The 16,695-nt window shown below is 46.4% G+C and overlaps 1 protein-coding gene across 1 annotated transcript; it reads left to right on the top strand.

Moving 5' to 3' along the window:
* The first annotated feature begins 8,281 nt into the window (after positions 1-8,281).
* On the top strand, positions 8,282-14,495 carry SCG2 (secretogranin II). Its single transcript, XM_068145493.1, has 2 exons — positions 8,282-8,298; positions 12,135-14,495. The coding sequence occupies exon 2, from the start codon at positions 12,149-12,151 to the stop codon at positions 14,024-14,026; it is 1,878 nt and encodes a 625-aa protein (XP_068001594.1). The 5' UTR covers positions 8,282-8,298; positions 12,135-12,148; the 3' UTR covers positions 14,027-14,495.
* Positions 14,496-16,695: the final 2,200 nt, after the last annotated feature.

Genomic DNA, 16,695 nt, shown 5'->3' with positions numbered 1-16,695 from the left:
ATGCAAGAGAAAATTGTTCCATAGTGAGGAAAGCAGAATGTGGCTTCTTGCCCTCCCAGCTTCAGCAGATTGCTAAAGCACTTGTTGCCCACATGGCCTGGGGAAGGAAGACCATTTGCTCACATGAAGTAATGCACAGAAAGATCTGATTCTCAGAGACAGAAAGACTTCTTACACATTGTTTGCCAGAGACAGGGAGATCCAAAAATTACTGAGCTTCATGTTTATGAGTGATGCATGTGAAAATTAATAAGGCTTTAATGTAAGTAAGGGATGGAAGTGGCTTCATCTCAAGATCCAGGCTGGAGCAACTCTCCTAAGGAGACAAGCTGAGTTGGGATTGTTCAGTCTGGAGAAGAGAAGGCTCGGAGGGCACTTTGTTGTGGCCTTCCAGTATCTTAAGGGAGCCTACAAGAAAGCTGGTGAGGGACTTTTTAGGATGTCAGGTAATGATAGGACTGGGAGAAATGGAGCAAAACTAGAAGCGGGCAGATTCAGATTGGATGTTAAGAAGTTGTTCCACACGATGAGGGTGGTGAGGCACTGGAACGGGTTGCCCAGGGAGGTGGTAGAAGCCTCATCCCTGGAGGTTTTTAAGGCCAGGCTGGATGTGGCTGTGAGCAACCTGATGTAGTGTGAGGTGACCCTGCCCATGGCAGGGGGGGTGGAGCTGGATGATCCTTGAGGCCCCTTCCATCCTTGACAATTCTGTGATTGTGAAGTTCCTACAGAGCAGAATTGCTGCAGTGATTTAGCAGAGGACTAAATAGTGCAACTAACCATAGGCACTGTTGTGAAATCACTTCTACCTGGGATTTTTTAAGTGAAAAATCACATAAGTGTGTGTACAGATCACTGTGGTGCTAACTTGTTTCCACTCTCATATAAAACCTTTATGTACTCTCACAAAAAGCATCACTGCAAGTCAATTTGGGCTGACTTGTGTGGCCAGTGCCCCAGGTGGGACTCTCACGCTAGCCAGGGAGCTTGACAGAGGCAGGTGGTACTCACGCAGGAAAGCAGAGGCAAAGTGGTTTTATCTTTCTGCTGTTGCTTGTTGAGCCCTTGCTCAGAGGTTTTGGTTAAATAATCTCCAGGGAATCAGTGTGAATCAGTGCAGTTTCTCCAAGCCATGGTTGTGTTGTCTCCTTCTCCCAGGAGCCAGCAGTGGGGAAGGTGACGCTCCTCAATAAGGCACAACCTGGTTATAACCAGGCTGCTTTTTTCTTTCTTTTTTTTTTTTTTTTTCACTCAACTGTGGCAAAGGAAAGTTGAGGGGCTGGCTGCATCCTCTGCCTCTGAGTGATGCTAGAAGTCTCCAGGTCATGAAAAGTCTTCCGGGTGACTCATCGTTAAAACAGCTTGTGAGCAGCAAAGCCTCCCTGAGCGCTGAGATGCTGAGCTCCTCGGGGTGTCAAGGAAAGGGGAGCCTGCCCCATGCTAATTAAAACTCTTTTCTCAACTTCTCCTTGGCAAGGGGCAAAGAAACCCTCTTCTCCTGCTCAGTGACTAAAAACAAATCCTATTTTGGCTTTCAGAAGCAGCTACATGACTAAAACGAGCCCTTCAGTTTCATTCATGTTTGCTGTCTATTAATCTGTTCTCCTCACCCTCAGCAGGGTATGACTCAGGGCTTCGCATTGTCTTCCTCCCCAAACTCTCTGTGTTTTGACTTTAAATCCTGCTGTCTGACGCAAGGCAGTGCTGAAATCCTGACAGTTTGATCCAGCCAGCTCCCGGGAGGCTCTTGATCTTTCCTGGCTGGTAAATGTAGCACCGGGAACAGCTATGCTGAGCCGATATTGATATTTTTACACCAAATGTTGGTAAGCAGATGTCAGAGGCTTGTGAAGAGCCTTGAAACTCCATGGAAGAAAATATGTGAGTATGTATGTGGGGGAGGCCTGGAGATAAAAATAAGTTGGTGGTTGTATGTGAAGACATATATTCCCTAATCTGCTGGTGTTTTGCTATTCCTGGTCCTGATACTCAACTTGTGGAGGCTGTACTGGAACAAGTACAACAGTAAACTCTTTTCCTGTTGATTCATCTGCTGCTTCTACACGCTTGTTCCAGTGGAACATTCTCTCTTCCTCTAGCTCTAGCTGAGCTGATGGATCCCATCCTGCCATGAGCAGAGGGTTTGTGCTGTGGGCTGGGCCCCGATTATCCTAAACTTCAGCCATGTGACACTAAGTGCAGGTCACTGGGTGGGGAGATAGCAGAGCTGAGCTCCTCTGGCAGTTGCTGGAGAAAATAAGAGGCATGGCAGCATGTACACAGTGACATGTGGACAGTGTAGGGTGGGTAAGGGAAATCCAACTATAGCATCAGAACCTGACACTGAAATCATGATACCTGCAAGCTTGTTATTATATCCACATTGGAAAGGTGGACATAGAATCACAGAATTGTTCTGATTGGAAGAGACCTTTAAGGTCATAACTCCAACCCAGCACTACGAGGTCACCACTAAACCATGTCCTTTCTGTTTTTGTTGTTGTTTTCCCCACATGCAGAGAGTCTGAAATCCTGAACATGTAAGTCAGAGAGTCAGCGAACAGTTTGATTTGGAAGGGACCCTAAAGATCACCTAGTTCCAACCCTTGCTGACATGGGCAGGGCCACCTTCTGCTAGATCATGTTGCTCAAGACCCCACCCATCCTGGCTTTGAACACTCCCAGTGTTAGAGCCTCCACAGCCTCTCTGGGCAACCTGTTCCAGTGCCTCACCACTCTCATGGGAAATAATTTGTTCTTGATGTCTAGTCTAAATTGAGATTCTTCCAGTTTGAAGCCATTTCTCCTCATCCTGTCACTGCATGCCTTTGTAACAAGCCCCTCTCCAGCTATCCTGTAGGAACCCTTCAAATATTAGACGGCTGCTAGAAGATCTCCCAAGTGCCTTCTCTTCTGCAGACTGAACAAACCCAACTCTCTCAGCCTGTCTTCACAGGAGAGGTGCTCCTGCCCTCCTCTGGACCCATTCTAACAGTTCCAGTCCAGAGCTGGACAGCGCACTGCAGGTGAGGTGTGACCAAAGCAGAGCAGAAGGGCAGAATCCCTTCCATCAACCTGCTGGCCACTCTTCTTTTGAATGTTAAGCACTGTGTAAATGTCAAGATTTGGGGTTTTATTTGTTGATATTCTTAGCAAAATCCCTTTGGAGTGAGCAGCACAGCTTCGTGGAGCTGTGTTGGTCAGGCAGGCATTTAACCTCCTCAGTCTCACTGCAGCATGGCCTAAAGCCCAGTGATCTACAGCCGCCTTGGCACCCGTGCATTTAAAGGACTGTGGTTGCAAACTGCTCAGCCCTTCCTTTGCCTTATAATGTGACATTTCCCCCTCCCCTTACAGCCTTGGTGATGAAATTCAAGCCATTTATTATGTACTAAATGTAGGGTGGCTGAAAATATTTACATACAAACATATCTGATCTTTGGAGCATGCGAAGTAAGGAGCCTACCACTGGGCACAAGCAGAGTTCATTTGGTTTAAAATCAAAATCATTTAAGAGGGTCTGTGATGGCAGATGAACTGTTTCTGAGGGAGGCACACCTGCCCCTTCTCATTGCACACAAGAAATGCAGATATCCACATCAGATATGGACTGAATTTTAAGTGACCGTGGCACTTGCTCTGTGAGTAAAGTCAGGTTTGTAGTGAGGTGTAAATTGTTTTTAGTTGCCACTGGAAACAGAAGGAGGGGAAATAATCAATATTGACTAGACCCTGCTTTACTTTTAAGCAGACCTGATCTTTAGTGACACCAATTAGAGGAACAGAGAGCTAGAGCTGAACTGCAGCATCTACAGATCAGTTTGGGGGTTAGGAAAGAGCCAGCAGAGTTTGCTACCTGCAGGGCTGGTTGGACCAGCAACGCCATTGCTTTATCCTCTCATGCAAGCTGGGTACATGTGGTGGAAGGCAGGTCTGGCTTGGAGTCTGTGGTCCTTGAACAGTGGTGGTGTGTTTTGCCACCATCCCCTCATCAGTGTTGGTGCTGTCCCAGGCACTGGGCACAAGGGCAACAACAACAAGCCCCGTGTCAGACCTTGTTATGTCCTGAGGACACGTTGTCTGACTTTCCTTTCTCCATTAACTTTACGGGTGGGATGTCTTCTAGCTGGGTATGACACAGCATGGTTGGACTTTGTGATCTTAAAGATCCTTTCCAATCTAAACAGTTCTATGATTCTAATACAGTGGGTTTGAGTCCTCTTGCCTCCATCTGCTGTAATGAAGTTCCTCTATCCACCCCATGCCCTCTTTCTTATATTAAATGAAGTCTCTCTGAAGCTTGGCTTTGAAGCTAACGTGCAAGATACAGGGTTGATTGATTAACTTGCAGCTTCTCATGATGCAGAACTACATAAGGTAGAGCATGTGACAGGGCAGGCATTCAGAGAAACCATTTGGTTTGCTGCTGATTGCTGGATGCAATGTGGTCAAAATATGCTCAGAAAAAAACAGATTACCAAGCTCCTGGGGTTAAACATTTGATATTGAGCTGGTTCTGATGCAATTCCCTAAAATTCAGAGATGCCATGATTGATCTTACTCGTACAAAATACCATGGAACTTCTAATGACAGAACAGATCAAATTTTCTGTGGCATGACTCATTCTGAGGAAGAGAATGTCATAGACTCAGTATGACCAAAAAAGTAAAGGCCTGCATAAATGACTGCGTGGGTGCACTCAGCCACAGAATCCCAGCATCGTGATGGTTGGAAAGAACCTCTGGGGAATCATCTAGTCCAACCCCCCAGTTAAAGCAGGTCACTCACAGCAGCTTGCCTAAGTTGACATCCAATCAGGTTTGAAATATCTCAAGAGAAGGAGACTCTAGAACCTCTCTAGAGCCTGGTCCAGGGCTCCAGCACCCTCACAGGAAGGAATTTTCTCCTCTTGTTCAGATGGAATCTTCTGGGTTCCAGTTTATACCTGTTTCCCCTTGTCCTGTTGGTGGGCACCACTGAGAGGAGTCTGGTCCCATCCTCTTGGCACTCACCTTTTAGCTATTTATTAGCATGGGTTGACTCTTCTCTCAATCTACTCTTCTCCAGGCTAAACAGCCCCAGGTCTCTCAGCATCTCCTTGTCAGAGAGGTTCCTCCTAAATATTAAGAGAAACTTCTTTCTTGTCAGGGTGCAGGAGATTGGACGGGGTGCCCAGAGAGGTTGTGGAGTCTCCTCAAGAGAGATTCCATACTTACCTGAGCACTGCAATCCTGGGGAACTTGCTGTGGGTGACCCTGTTTTAGCAGGGGTGCCAGACTAGATGATCTCCAGAGGTGCCTTCCTACCCTCACCATTCTGGGATTCTGTGATCTTCCCCACCCACTAAGGGGTATCAGCAATGGCATCTGAAGTTGGTGGTTTGTGGGCCTTCAGAGCCATGCTGACAGGGCTTTGGTTTTCAGCAGTACATTGTCCCCGAGCAGCAGGAAACTTAGACGTCCCTTTGTGCTTATTGCAGGAGATCCTTTTTCATGTCCCTTCTTTGAGGATGCCCTTGTGGGTCCCAATACAACTGGTCCTTTGGCTCTTTTCTTCCTGGGTCCAGTGATGACAGTAAGCACCTTGGATGGTATCTTGAGCCTCAACAAAGCTGCCGATGGAGAATTTCAGCACAAAATCCGGTCTGTTTCACTCATAACTCCACTTGAGAAGCCTCTGGATCTCCACTTCAATGAGAACACCTGCAGCAAAGGTAGTCCTTTTGTCTGTGTGCACGGCTGCAATTGTTTCCACCTCGCTGTTCTCCTGACAATTGCACTTTGTAACATTTATTGGTTCGGAAGGTACATTCATCCTCAGGTTTCTGTATTTTGTGCTGTAAAAGGTCAAAATTGTCAGGAAAGATTTATTCTGGGGGAAAAAAGAGTGCTTGTTTAAAAGCCAAAGAACATTTCTGGAAGGGAAAGAAGGCAGAAGGAAAGAGCTAAACCCCAGAGCCGCAGCTGAAGCACCGTGTTCATTTCATGCTGCCTGATTTACAGCACGGTGGTATTTACTCATCCTGGTGATCCAGGTGTGGAAGGCCCATTCTGCACCCAGGGTGCTGAGAAGAGGGTTGGAGCTGCAATGGCATCACCAGTGGTGCTTGGCAGTGGTGCTGTAGCTCTGTTGTCATTCTCTGCCTCCATCCATGCTCAGGGGAGTAGGACTGAAGCCCCTGGTGGAGATATTTCTGCCTTATTTTTCCATGACATGCACCAGTTTGTCCATCTATCTCAGGCTTAGGATGGAGCAGTGTCACTCCCTACCAGTCCCCAGAGCAGCCAGCCCTCAGCAGGATGCTCTAGTTGGTCTAGAGCCCTCATCTGAGTGCTCTAGGTGGTCCAGAGCCCTCAGCAGAATGCTCTGTTTGGTCTAGAATCCTCAATAGGGTGCTCTAGTTGGCCCAGAGCTCTCAGCAGAACAGTGTAGTCGATCTGGAACCCTCAGCAGGATGCTCTAGTTCTGGAGTGTCTGGGCCTCGCACATCTGATGAAGATGCTCTGGATTGCCCTTGCCCCTGTCACAAAGCTGTAACTGGGCTACAAAAGCTCATTCAATGGCTCTAAAAATAAATGATAAAATCCCAGCATCCAGGAGCTGTGAGAGTCCAATCTGCCTTGGGGTGTGGCTCACATTACCTGCACTGTGCTCCTGCCCCCCAGCCCCCAGCTGGTGCTCCTGTGGGCAGCTTGGGCGGTGCCCACCAACCCAGGGTCATCTTGTCAAGGCCCCCCCTACTGTGCTGCTCACCACCTGCTGTGGGGCTGGCTGAGCAGCAGCAGGCACTGACTGTTCCCGCCTCACAGTTTCTTTTCCTTTTTACCTGTTTTCTTACTTCTTAACCTCTTGCTCTCCACTCTCTCTTGCTCTTTTTTTTCTCTTTTCTTTCTTCCCCCTTCCCCGCCCCCCCCCCCCCTTCCTTTATCTGTCTTTTTTCCTTTTATCTTTGTCTTGTTTTTTCCTCTTAATTTTTTTCCTCTAAACCTTTTTTTTTTTGGTCTTTCTTTCCTGCCCCCACCCCCCTTTCCTTTTTTATTTTTTTCCTTGGGTTTTTGTTTGTTTGTTTGTTTTTTCCTTTCTTTTCCCCCCTCTTTTTCTCTTTTTGTATTTTCATTTTTTCTTGTATTTTTTTCTTTTTCATTTTTCTTTCCCTTTTCTTTTAGTGTTTTACTTCCCCCTTTTTTCATCTTTCTTTTTTTGTCTCCTTTTACCTGTTTATTTATTTTAATCTATTTTCCTTTTTCCCATTTCCTTTTTGTCTTCCTCCCTTTTCTGATATATTTTTTTCTTTTTTTTTCCTTTTAATTTGTTTTTCTCTTCTTTCCCCCTCTTATTCTTTCCCCCCCTCTTCTTGGACAGGACAGGACAGAATAGAATAGAATAGAATAGAATAGAATAGAATAGAATAGAATAGAATTAACCAGGTTGGAAGAGACCTTTGAGATCATCGAGTCCAGCCCATCATCCAACACTATCTAATCAACTAAACCATGGCACCAAGCACCCCACCCGGTCTCTTCCTAAACACCTCCAGTGATGGTGACTCCACCACCTCCCTGGGCAGCCCATTCCAATGGCCAATCGCTCTTTCTATGAAGAACTTCTTCCTAACATCCAGTGTAAACCTCCCCTGGCACAGCTTGAGACTGTGTCCTCTTGTTCTGGTGCTGGTTGCCTGGGAGAAGAGACCAGCCCCCACCTGGATACAACCTCCCTTCAGGTAGTTGTAGAGAGCAAGAAGGTCTCCGCTGAGCCTCCTCTTCTCCAGGCTAAGCAACCCCAGCTCCCTCAGCCTCTCCTCATAGGGTTTGTGCTCCAAACCCCTCACCAGCTTTGTTGCCCTTCTTTCCCCCCTTTCTTCTTTCCCCCCCTCTTTACCTCTTTCCCCTCCTTTCTTCTTTCCCCCCTTTCTTCTTGTCCCCCTCTTCTTTTTTATTTTTTTCCTTTTATTTATTTTTCAATTTCTTTTTTCTCCTTTAAAAAAAATCCTTTTTTGTCTCTTTATTTCTCCATTTCCTTTATTTTCCCTTTCCTTTATTTTTTTTCCTTTTCGTCCCTTTTTTTTTTTTTGCATTCCCCTTCTTTCCTGTCCCCTTTACCCTCCCCGCCCGTTTTTTGCGGGACCAAGCAGGGCGCAGGTTCCCGGTCCCTGCCTCCCCCCTCCCGCTGGCGGGGCCGGGCCGGGCCGCAGCTGGGCGGGGAGGCGTGGCCGCGCGGTGACGTCGGGCGCGGCTGGAGCGCTATAAGCGGCGGGCGCTGTCCGGTGCTGAGCGGCGGCGGCGGCGGCGGGACAGGTAGGGGCTGGCTGCGCCGGGGGTTCGGGGACACCGCTGCTGCCACCCGAGGCGGGGCACGTTAGCAGCGAGTCGCGGCAAGAAGCTGGCGGGGCTGTGGCTGGTGCTGCGGTGACATTAAGGCTATGGGACAGAGAGCGGCGGTCACTAGGACTAGGGGGAATGGAATGAAGCTGGAGGTGGGGAGGTTCAGGCTAGATGTGAGGAGGAGGTTCTTCACCATGAGAGTGGTGAGACCCTGGAATGGGTTGTCCAGGGAGGTGGTCGAGGACCCGTCCCTAGGGGTGTTTAAGAGCAGGCTGGATGAGGCTCTGGCCAGCCTGATCTAGTGTGGGGTGTCCCTGCCCATGGCAGGGGGGTTGGAACTAGATGATCCTTGTGGTCCCTTCCAACCCTGAATGAAACTATGAAACCATCCCGCCGGCAGCGCAGCCGGACACCCGCGGGGAGCGGAGGGGGATGTGGGCTGCGGCGGGGCCGAGGTGGGGATGCTGAGCTTCCCTCTTTGCCGCTGTGTCTTGTCACGGCAGTTCGTCTGCCTCGGAGGGTAGGACGGGAGGTTACCCTTAGTGCAAACGCAGCCTGCCTGGCTCTCGGGATGTACGGATGGGTTTGTCCATAGATAACCACACAAACAAACGTGCCTCACAGCCATACAGAACTGCTTACAGTTGGGGCTTTTTTCCCCCTCTCGTCACCTCATTGTTCAGGTATTGAGTCCCTTGCCCAGGGTAAAGAGTTAGATGTGCTTAAAACCAGGGCAAATTTACTGCATTCATGCTATTTATTGCAAAAAGTCAATGGGGAGAGAGTGCAAGACAGCTTTCTTTATTCCTTTATTTCTTGGTTTTCCATATGGAAAATGGTCAGAACCCCACACAGATTCTTAGGTCAGGGAATCGCCTCTAAAAAAGCTTGTGAGTTCTGATCACTGGAAACATTGCCCTCACATCAGAGACAGCTGCTGAGAGAGATTGAGAGAGAAAATTGCTGCTGCCATGGAAACATCCCAGAAATGAGATTTTGGTGTCTGTTTTATGGGGAACTTCTGGCAGCCCTCATTGCTGTTGTACGTGTGGAACTGGAAACTCGTTTGCCTTGCTTTGTAAATAGGAACTTCCCTGTTTGTTGGCCAAAAGATGATTTTCCTGGTTGTTAGGTGCTAATAGAGAGGAAAAGATGCTCCTCATCTGGGCTGGCTTCCCAGTCATCCATCTGTAGACTAAGAACTGTTTTTAGCTGAACGACAGGACAATTTATGGCAGTATTGTTCTTTGAGAGGCAGAGTATAGAATGTTTTGTTCTAGATCCTAAAGACAGCCTGTTTTCCACAAAATATGGATTAAAATGGGGAAAAGCTGGGAGGGGAGGAGTCCTCTCACCCCAGATAACACAAGCAGTTTAAGGACATGATTTTATGAGCTAAACTCAAAGCCTTTCAATGAAATCACCCCCCAATCCATTCGACTGATCTAGTGTGAGGAGTCCCTGCCCATGGCAGGGGGGTTGGAACTAAATGAGGTCCCTTCCAAGCCTAACAATTCCATGAGTCTATGATTCTATGACAGGGCTTTTAAGTTTCACCAACCACTCAATTCAAAGTGAAAACTAATCCTAGAGAGAAAAAACACCCAACATATGCTGAGAGGAGACAGCAACCTGTTATTCCTGCAAAGGAAAGCCCCATGTGAACAGCATCCCATGGAACACAGGAGCAAACTTTGCCTGGCTGCCCACAAATCAATTTTAAGGGGATGCTGAAGCTCTTGAAGTGTCTGTAACATACCCAACCGTGTGCAGGGAAGCAGGTTGTGTTCCTGGGCATTGTAAGTAGGAGGTGCCTGGCAGACAATGATGGAAGAATTCTCCCTTCCCCTAGCCCTCAGAAAGGACCTTTTCTCATAGACTGATCAAACCAACTCTGTTAACAACCAGAAGAGAAACTCTTAATTTCATTCATTTGCTGCAATAAGCAGTGAAGTGTGGGGCTCTGTTTTTTTTTGGGTGGGGTTATACATTGATGTGTAGCCTCTAGCCTCTTCTCTGTGACAAAAAATAAAGCAAAGTGCTGGCTTTGTGTTGGGGGAAACTCAGCCTTGCAGGGTGGGACCTCCTCATCAGTTGTTCTGAACAAATCCTTTGTGAAATCAGATGTATCCAGGCTTGAGGAGGCAGAGATGTTTGGGGGAATTGTCTTCTGTGATGGCTGGTAGCTTGCCCAGGCATCCCAAGGGGAAGTAAGCAGCTCTTAACTGATGCTGCTTTAATTATTTAGCTAAGTCACATCGTGTTAGGAACAAAAATCTGAGCAGGAAATCTACAAGTGAGCATGTTTATGCTCACTTTCTGCTTGCAGCAGTGGGTAAACAGTGGTACATATAGCTTTGTCCCTCTGTCACGAATCACCAGCATCTCAACGGATGCTTTCACCAAGCCAAAACCCAAAGGAACCAGAACAAGGCAATTAATCAAAGTGGTTTATCTCCTTGTCATTTCTTTCTCATTTCTTTGTTAATGTAAGTGAATCAGAACAGAGTCCCAGCTACGCCCCAGTGTAGCAGTGCCTGAGCATCTCCTAGGCAATGGGTGACGGCAAATCTTCCCTTCACTGGGTGGAAGGTACTCAGCTCCACACAAGGCTGGGCTTGGACAACTCCATCCTGATTGTTCTGAATTCAGAGGGCTATTTTTTTCTGCTTCTGCTCTGGAGTTCATTGTCAGCTGGCATAAGCTGGGCAGTCATGGTCTTTTGTTGATCTATTCTAACTGAATGTAGCTTACTGTTGCCAAAGGTCGTGTTTCTGCCTGTCCTGGGACCTGATTCAATTTCAGCTGAAGTGAATGAATGAATGAAATCACCTCTCAGAACCTCCTTGAGCTCATTTCTGAGATGGGTTTTTAGAGCAGTCATTAAAATATTATAGTAGCTTCAGGATCAATTCTAGCCTGTCCTTCATGCAGGGGATCACTGCCCATAGGAAAATGGTCTGCTCCTAGAATCTCTGAACTACAATTCACCTATAATACGAATAATAGGAAAGATTGTACAAATCAAATTAAATAGCAAAACCTGAAGCAATGAGCTATAACAACAGACAGAAACTTGCAAGTCATTTTATATTCCATGTTCTCCATTGTCACTGCAGTCTAGCACCATTCAATGATACTAACCCAGCATGAAATCAGCTGACCTATGGAACACACTCACAAACTCAGGCTTTGAGTGTCATTTAACTGTAGGGATATGACAGTTAATGGAATGACATCTCTGGGCATCTCATGAGCTGTGTGGGATTTGTGGTTTTCACTTTGGTGCTCCCATTGGAAAATGGATGTCCATGGAGTACATCAAGGACAGGGATAAGGAATTTCTAATGCACAACCCCAAAAGTTTCCAGTGAACTGAGGAATTATTGGAAAGATTCAGAAGCTCTCATTTTCCCACTAAAATATATGGCTTCTTTGTGTGAATTATATGAAGTTGCCATAATTATTTGTAGTACTGATGGTGTTCTTCACAGAAGCATAGAATGGTTTGGCTTGGAAGGGACCTTAAAGGTCATCCAGTTCCAACCACCCTACCATGGACACCTTCTACTAGATAAGGTTGCTCAATGTCCCATCCATCCTGGCTTTGAACACTTCCAGGATTGGAGCCTTCACAGCTTCCCTGGGCAACCTGTTCCAGTGCCTCACTACTCTCATGGGGAATTTCTTCCTGAGGTCTAACCTAAATTCTAAGTTCCAATTTAAAGTAATGCTCTATTTTGCTTCTTACTTCCCCAAGTTTGTCTCCATATATTAACTGCTCCTTTTCTCTTCTTCTCCATTTCAAGGAAATAGTTTAAACATGGGAGAAACAAAAGCCTTCCAGCTCAGAGCAGCCTGCACTCTCACCTTTTTCTGTCTTCTGATCTCTTGGGTTGATGCAGCTTCCTTCCAGCAGCATCAGCTGCTTCAGAAAGATCCAGACTATGTGATGAAGACCTTACAGAGGTTCCCAAACCCTGATATGATCAAAGCTCTGGAATACATAGAAGATCTTCGCAAGCAAACTAACAAGGGAGAAAGCAGCCCTGACTACAGCTCTTATCAAAGTGTCCCGTATCTCCTGCCACAGAAAGAAAGCAAAGATCAGGTTCACCTACCAGACAATGTAAAGGATTCTTTGACTGAAGATGAGTCCCAGTGGGTCAAGGTAATGCTGGAAGCCTTGCGGCAAGCTGAGAAAGAGTCAAAATCTGTCCCAAAGGAGAATAAAGCTTATGGTCTGGGTTCAGATAACAACTTTCCAGCTGGAGTAACAGATGACTATGAGGCATACCAGTGGCCTGAGAGGTGGCAAAAGTATCTCAAAATGCCTCTTGGGCACTATGAAGACGGTTCAAGAGACAATCCTTTCAAGCGCACTAATGAGATAGTGGAAGAGCAGTACACCCCCCAAAGCCTTGCCACGCTGGAGTCTGTGTTCCAGGAGCTGGGGAAGATGGCAGGGTCAAGCAACCATAAGAAAGAGAGGCTGGATGAGGACCAGAAAGTGTATATGGACGATGAAGATGATGTCTACAAAGTGAATAACATTGCCTATGAAGATGTGGTTGGAGGAGAAGATTGGAATCCTATAGAGGAAAAAGTGGAAAGTCAAACCCAGGAGGAGATAAAAGACAGCAAAGAGGAAATCGATAAACATGAAGAGGAAATCGACGATGAAATGAAACGATCAGGAAAACTCAGCTTCTTTGAGGATGAAATGAGAAGAGACAACAAAGACCCAGAGGATGTTTCAAAGCTAATGAATTACTACCTCAAGAGGCTGGTGGGCAGTGCTGGGAACAGGAAATTAAGGACTGGAGGAGAACTTGAGGAAAAAAGAGCAGCCGCATTCTTGGATAAGCAGCTCGATCCTCAGTCCATAGCTCAGCTGATCGAAATCTCAAGGAATTTACAAATTCCTCCAGAGGATTTGATAGACATGTTGAAAGCTGGAGAAAGAAAGCAGCTTCAGAGCGAAAGGTTGGAAGCTGAGCAGGAAGTGGAATTCCCAGAAGACCTCAACGAGATCACTGACGGCAATCTAGGGCAGAGTGATATATTTAAACCCAGCATAAACTCTAAAAATGGCTACGTGAAGCAGCCTCTTAATTCTATCCCAGAAAACCTCCCTGAAGACCTCAATCTTGAAGATATCATCAGTCTTCTGGGAACTGACAATTTAGCTAATCAGAATCCCTCCTACCTGCTAAATCGTCTTAATCAAGAAAATGACTTGCCGAGACTGTCTTACATTCCCAGAAGATTGAAAGGCCGCCCATTCCCTAAAGCTGCCTGGATGAACGACTTGGAAAGGAGACAAATGGACTACGAGAAGCTGGATGAGAAGGACGAAGAGCTAGCTGATTACTTTGCAAAGGTGTTGGCAAAATACCCTGACATTGTCAATACAAACCAAGTGAAACGAGTCCCGGTGCCAGCTCCTGAAAGCGAGCTGCAGGAAGATGACCGCCTGGAGCAGGCCATCAGGGAGCACCTAAGTCAGCTGGGACCACAGGAGGCCTCAAAGTTGGCTTCGCTCAGCAAAAGGCTCTCCATGGCTGGAGAGAGTGATGACACACAAACCAGGCAGTACCTGGATGAGGATATGCTAGCAAAGGTGCTGGAGTATCTAAAACAGGAGAAATCAGAGCTGGAAAGAGATCACATCGCAAAACGGGCAATGGAAAACATGTAACGGTTCCCCAGCTCTTGTTTCTCTCCAATGTGTTGACTTCTACCCCAATTCAGTTGTAATTTCTTCCTGCTCTCCCACTAAACAACCTCTGGTAGACTACTTACCATTGAACAGGCTGCATATCTTTCTCAGAGCTGTTATCTTGTTTCTTGATATACTTCTATATGTCATAACTTACGGAGCAAACAGCAGATTGCTTCAGGTGTTGCGAGAAGCAACTCAATGAAATCGAGTACAACCATAAGATGTAAAACAAATGACCTTTGCATTGTTAATAAACCCATGATACATGAGGAGTGACAGTTAATCAGTTGAGATTTTTAAGGTTATTTTGTTACTGTCTGTAGTGTTTTTTTGTGGAGTATCGAATAAAAAAAGAATATAAAGCATTATATATATATATAGTTTTATTTACAAGGCTTTTTCTATTCAGTGTTTTATGGTTGATGAATAAATTATTTCTGGACAAGAGCCTGTGTTTCTTTGTGGCAGTTGATAGAGTCATGCTAATTTGACCCAGAAGCATCTGTTTGTACTTCTACAGCCAACTCTTCTGCTTTACCACAGAATAAGTTGGTGGCGCACATACTTCTGAGTTCCTGGGCTGGACTGACAGCATCTGTAAGAGTGGTGGGTACCTGAAGAGCTTGCTGAAGGTCAGCAAGGGCATTGCCTACATTAATTATCTCTTCTGGAAACGGAGCTCCACATAATTAATGATTACATGTCTCTTGGCAGGAGGAGGTAGATAAATAATCTGTCCAGCAGTTGTCCTGCTGCAAAGCAGCTCAGCAGAGGAGGACCTGGGAGTCCTGATGGTCAAGTTTCCCAAGAGTGAGCGATGTGTCCTTGTGGCCAAAAAAGCAAATGGTCTCACAGGGTGCTTTATGAAGAGTGGACAGCAGGTTCTCACCCTGCACTCTGCCCTAGGCAGGCTATATCTGGAGTATTGTGTCCAGTTCTGGCCTCCCCAATTCAGGACAGACAAGGAACTACTGGAGAGAATCCAGTAGCGGCTACATAGATGCAGTGGGGACTGCAGCATCTCTCTGACAAGGAAATGAGGCTGTTTATCCTGGAGAAGACTGAGAGGGGCATCTGATCAATGCTTATCAAGCATTGAGTGGGGCTCAAGAGGATGCAACCAGACTCTTTTCAGTGATGCCCAGCAACAGGACAAGAGGAAACAGGCAAAAACTGACACTCAGGAGATGCCATCTGAACATGATTAAATATTTCTTTCCTGTGGGGCTGCTGGGTACTGGACCAGGTTACCCAGAGAGGTTGTGAAGTCTCTTCTCTGGAGAGATTCCAGACCTGCATGAACATTACAATTCTGGTCAAGCTGCTCTGGGTGACCCTGATTTAGTGGGGGGGGTGGGGGGGGTGTGGGGGGGGTGGTGTTGAACTAGGTGATCTCCAGAGGTTCCTTCCAACCTCTACCACATTTCTTAGGTTCATTCCTCTTCCACCATAGATCATAGCTCTTCCTTCTGCTGGGCTTCCTAGGCTCTTGAGCTGACCAAAAGCCTAAGGAGCTGTTTGGCACAAATCCTGCCTCTGGGCTCTTATTCAAGAAGGGGAGAACAACGAGAAGTTTGGATACCAGAATGATTTTTGGATCTAAAAGGTCCAAATCTATGCATAAAGTGAGAGATTCTTTCAGAGATTGTGTAGAAGGGGAAATAAGCTTTGGAAAATTCAAATATTGGCATGAGTAGCTGCATAACTTTTTAGGAGCCAGTCTCACAGTGTGGAAGACATCAGGGACTTTGGTTCATCTTTATAAATCTAAAGGAGGACATTGAGCTTGAAATAAGAGACTTGCACACTGTATAACAAAACTACATGGAAGTTTCAAACTGAGTTCTGTATCTTCTCTCAAGAAACAAGTGATAGGACAAGAGCAAACTGCCTCAAGCTCTGCCAGGGGGGGTTTAGGTTGGACATTAGGAACAGTTTCTCCCCTGAAAGCATGGTTGTCAAGACCTGGAACAGGTTTCCCAGGGAAATTGTGGATTCCCCATCCCTGGAGGGATTGGCCATTGGAATGGGCTGCCCAGGGAGGTGGTGGAGTCACCTTCACTGGAGGTGTTTAGGAAGAGACTGGATGGGGTGCTTGGTGACATGGTTAGTTGATTAGATAGTGTTGGATGATAAGTTGGACTCAGTGATCCTAAAGGTCTTTTCCAACCTGGTTAATCCTATTCTATTCTAAAAGCTGTGTAGATGTGGTGCTGAGGGACATGGTGTAGTGGTGACCTGGCAGTGCTGGGTTAATGATTGGACACAATGATCTTAAAAGTCTTTCCAAATCAAAATGATTCTGTGATTCTATGATCAATATCCTTTCCTCCTCCAGCCACAGAAAGCAGACAATTAATCCCCTTGTGCTGTGCTTCATGTCTAGCAAATGACTCTCCAACTCCATTTTGAAATGAAACAATGAGCGAATATTAAACAGGCAGCACCCTCTTGGTAGCTGTAGCCAGCTCTTGACATGTAACCAAAGCTCCTGCAGCACAGCAGACAGTTACTGCAGAAAAAGCAAGAGAACATTATCAAAATGTACATCATGACTCAAGATCTGCTCCACTGAACCACTCCAAAGCAGCCCCTGCAGAGAGGCCATGTGGGGCTCAAGTGTTTGGTATAGCCAGGGTCCTTCT

The sequence above is a fragment of the Melanerpes formicivorus genome, unplaced genomic scaffold, assembly GCF_026170545.1.
Source record: "Melanerpes formicivorus ecotype bairdi unplaced genomic scaffold, bMelFor1.0.p_v2 SCAF_12, whole genome shotgun sequence".
Classification (NCBI taxonomy): domain Eukaryota; kingdom Metazoa; phylum Chordata; class Aves; order Piciformes; family Picidae; genus Melanerpes; species Melanerpes formicivorus.
The sequence above is the reverse complement of the archived record's forward strand: the minus strand, read 5'-3'. Positions and strand labels throughout refer to the sequence as shown.

Bases quoted from the DNA above. Each gene is read 5' to 3' on its own strand.
- SCG2 (XM_068145493.1), top strand. From the start codon at position 12,149: ATGGGAGAAACAAAAGCCTTCCAGCTCAGAGCAGCCTGCACTCTCACC.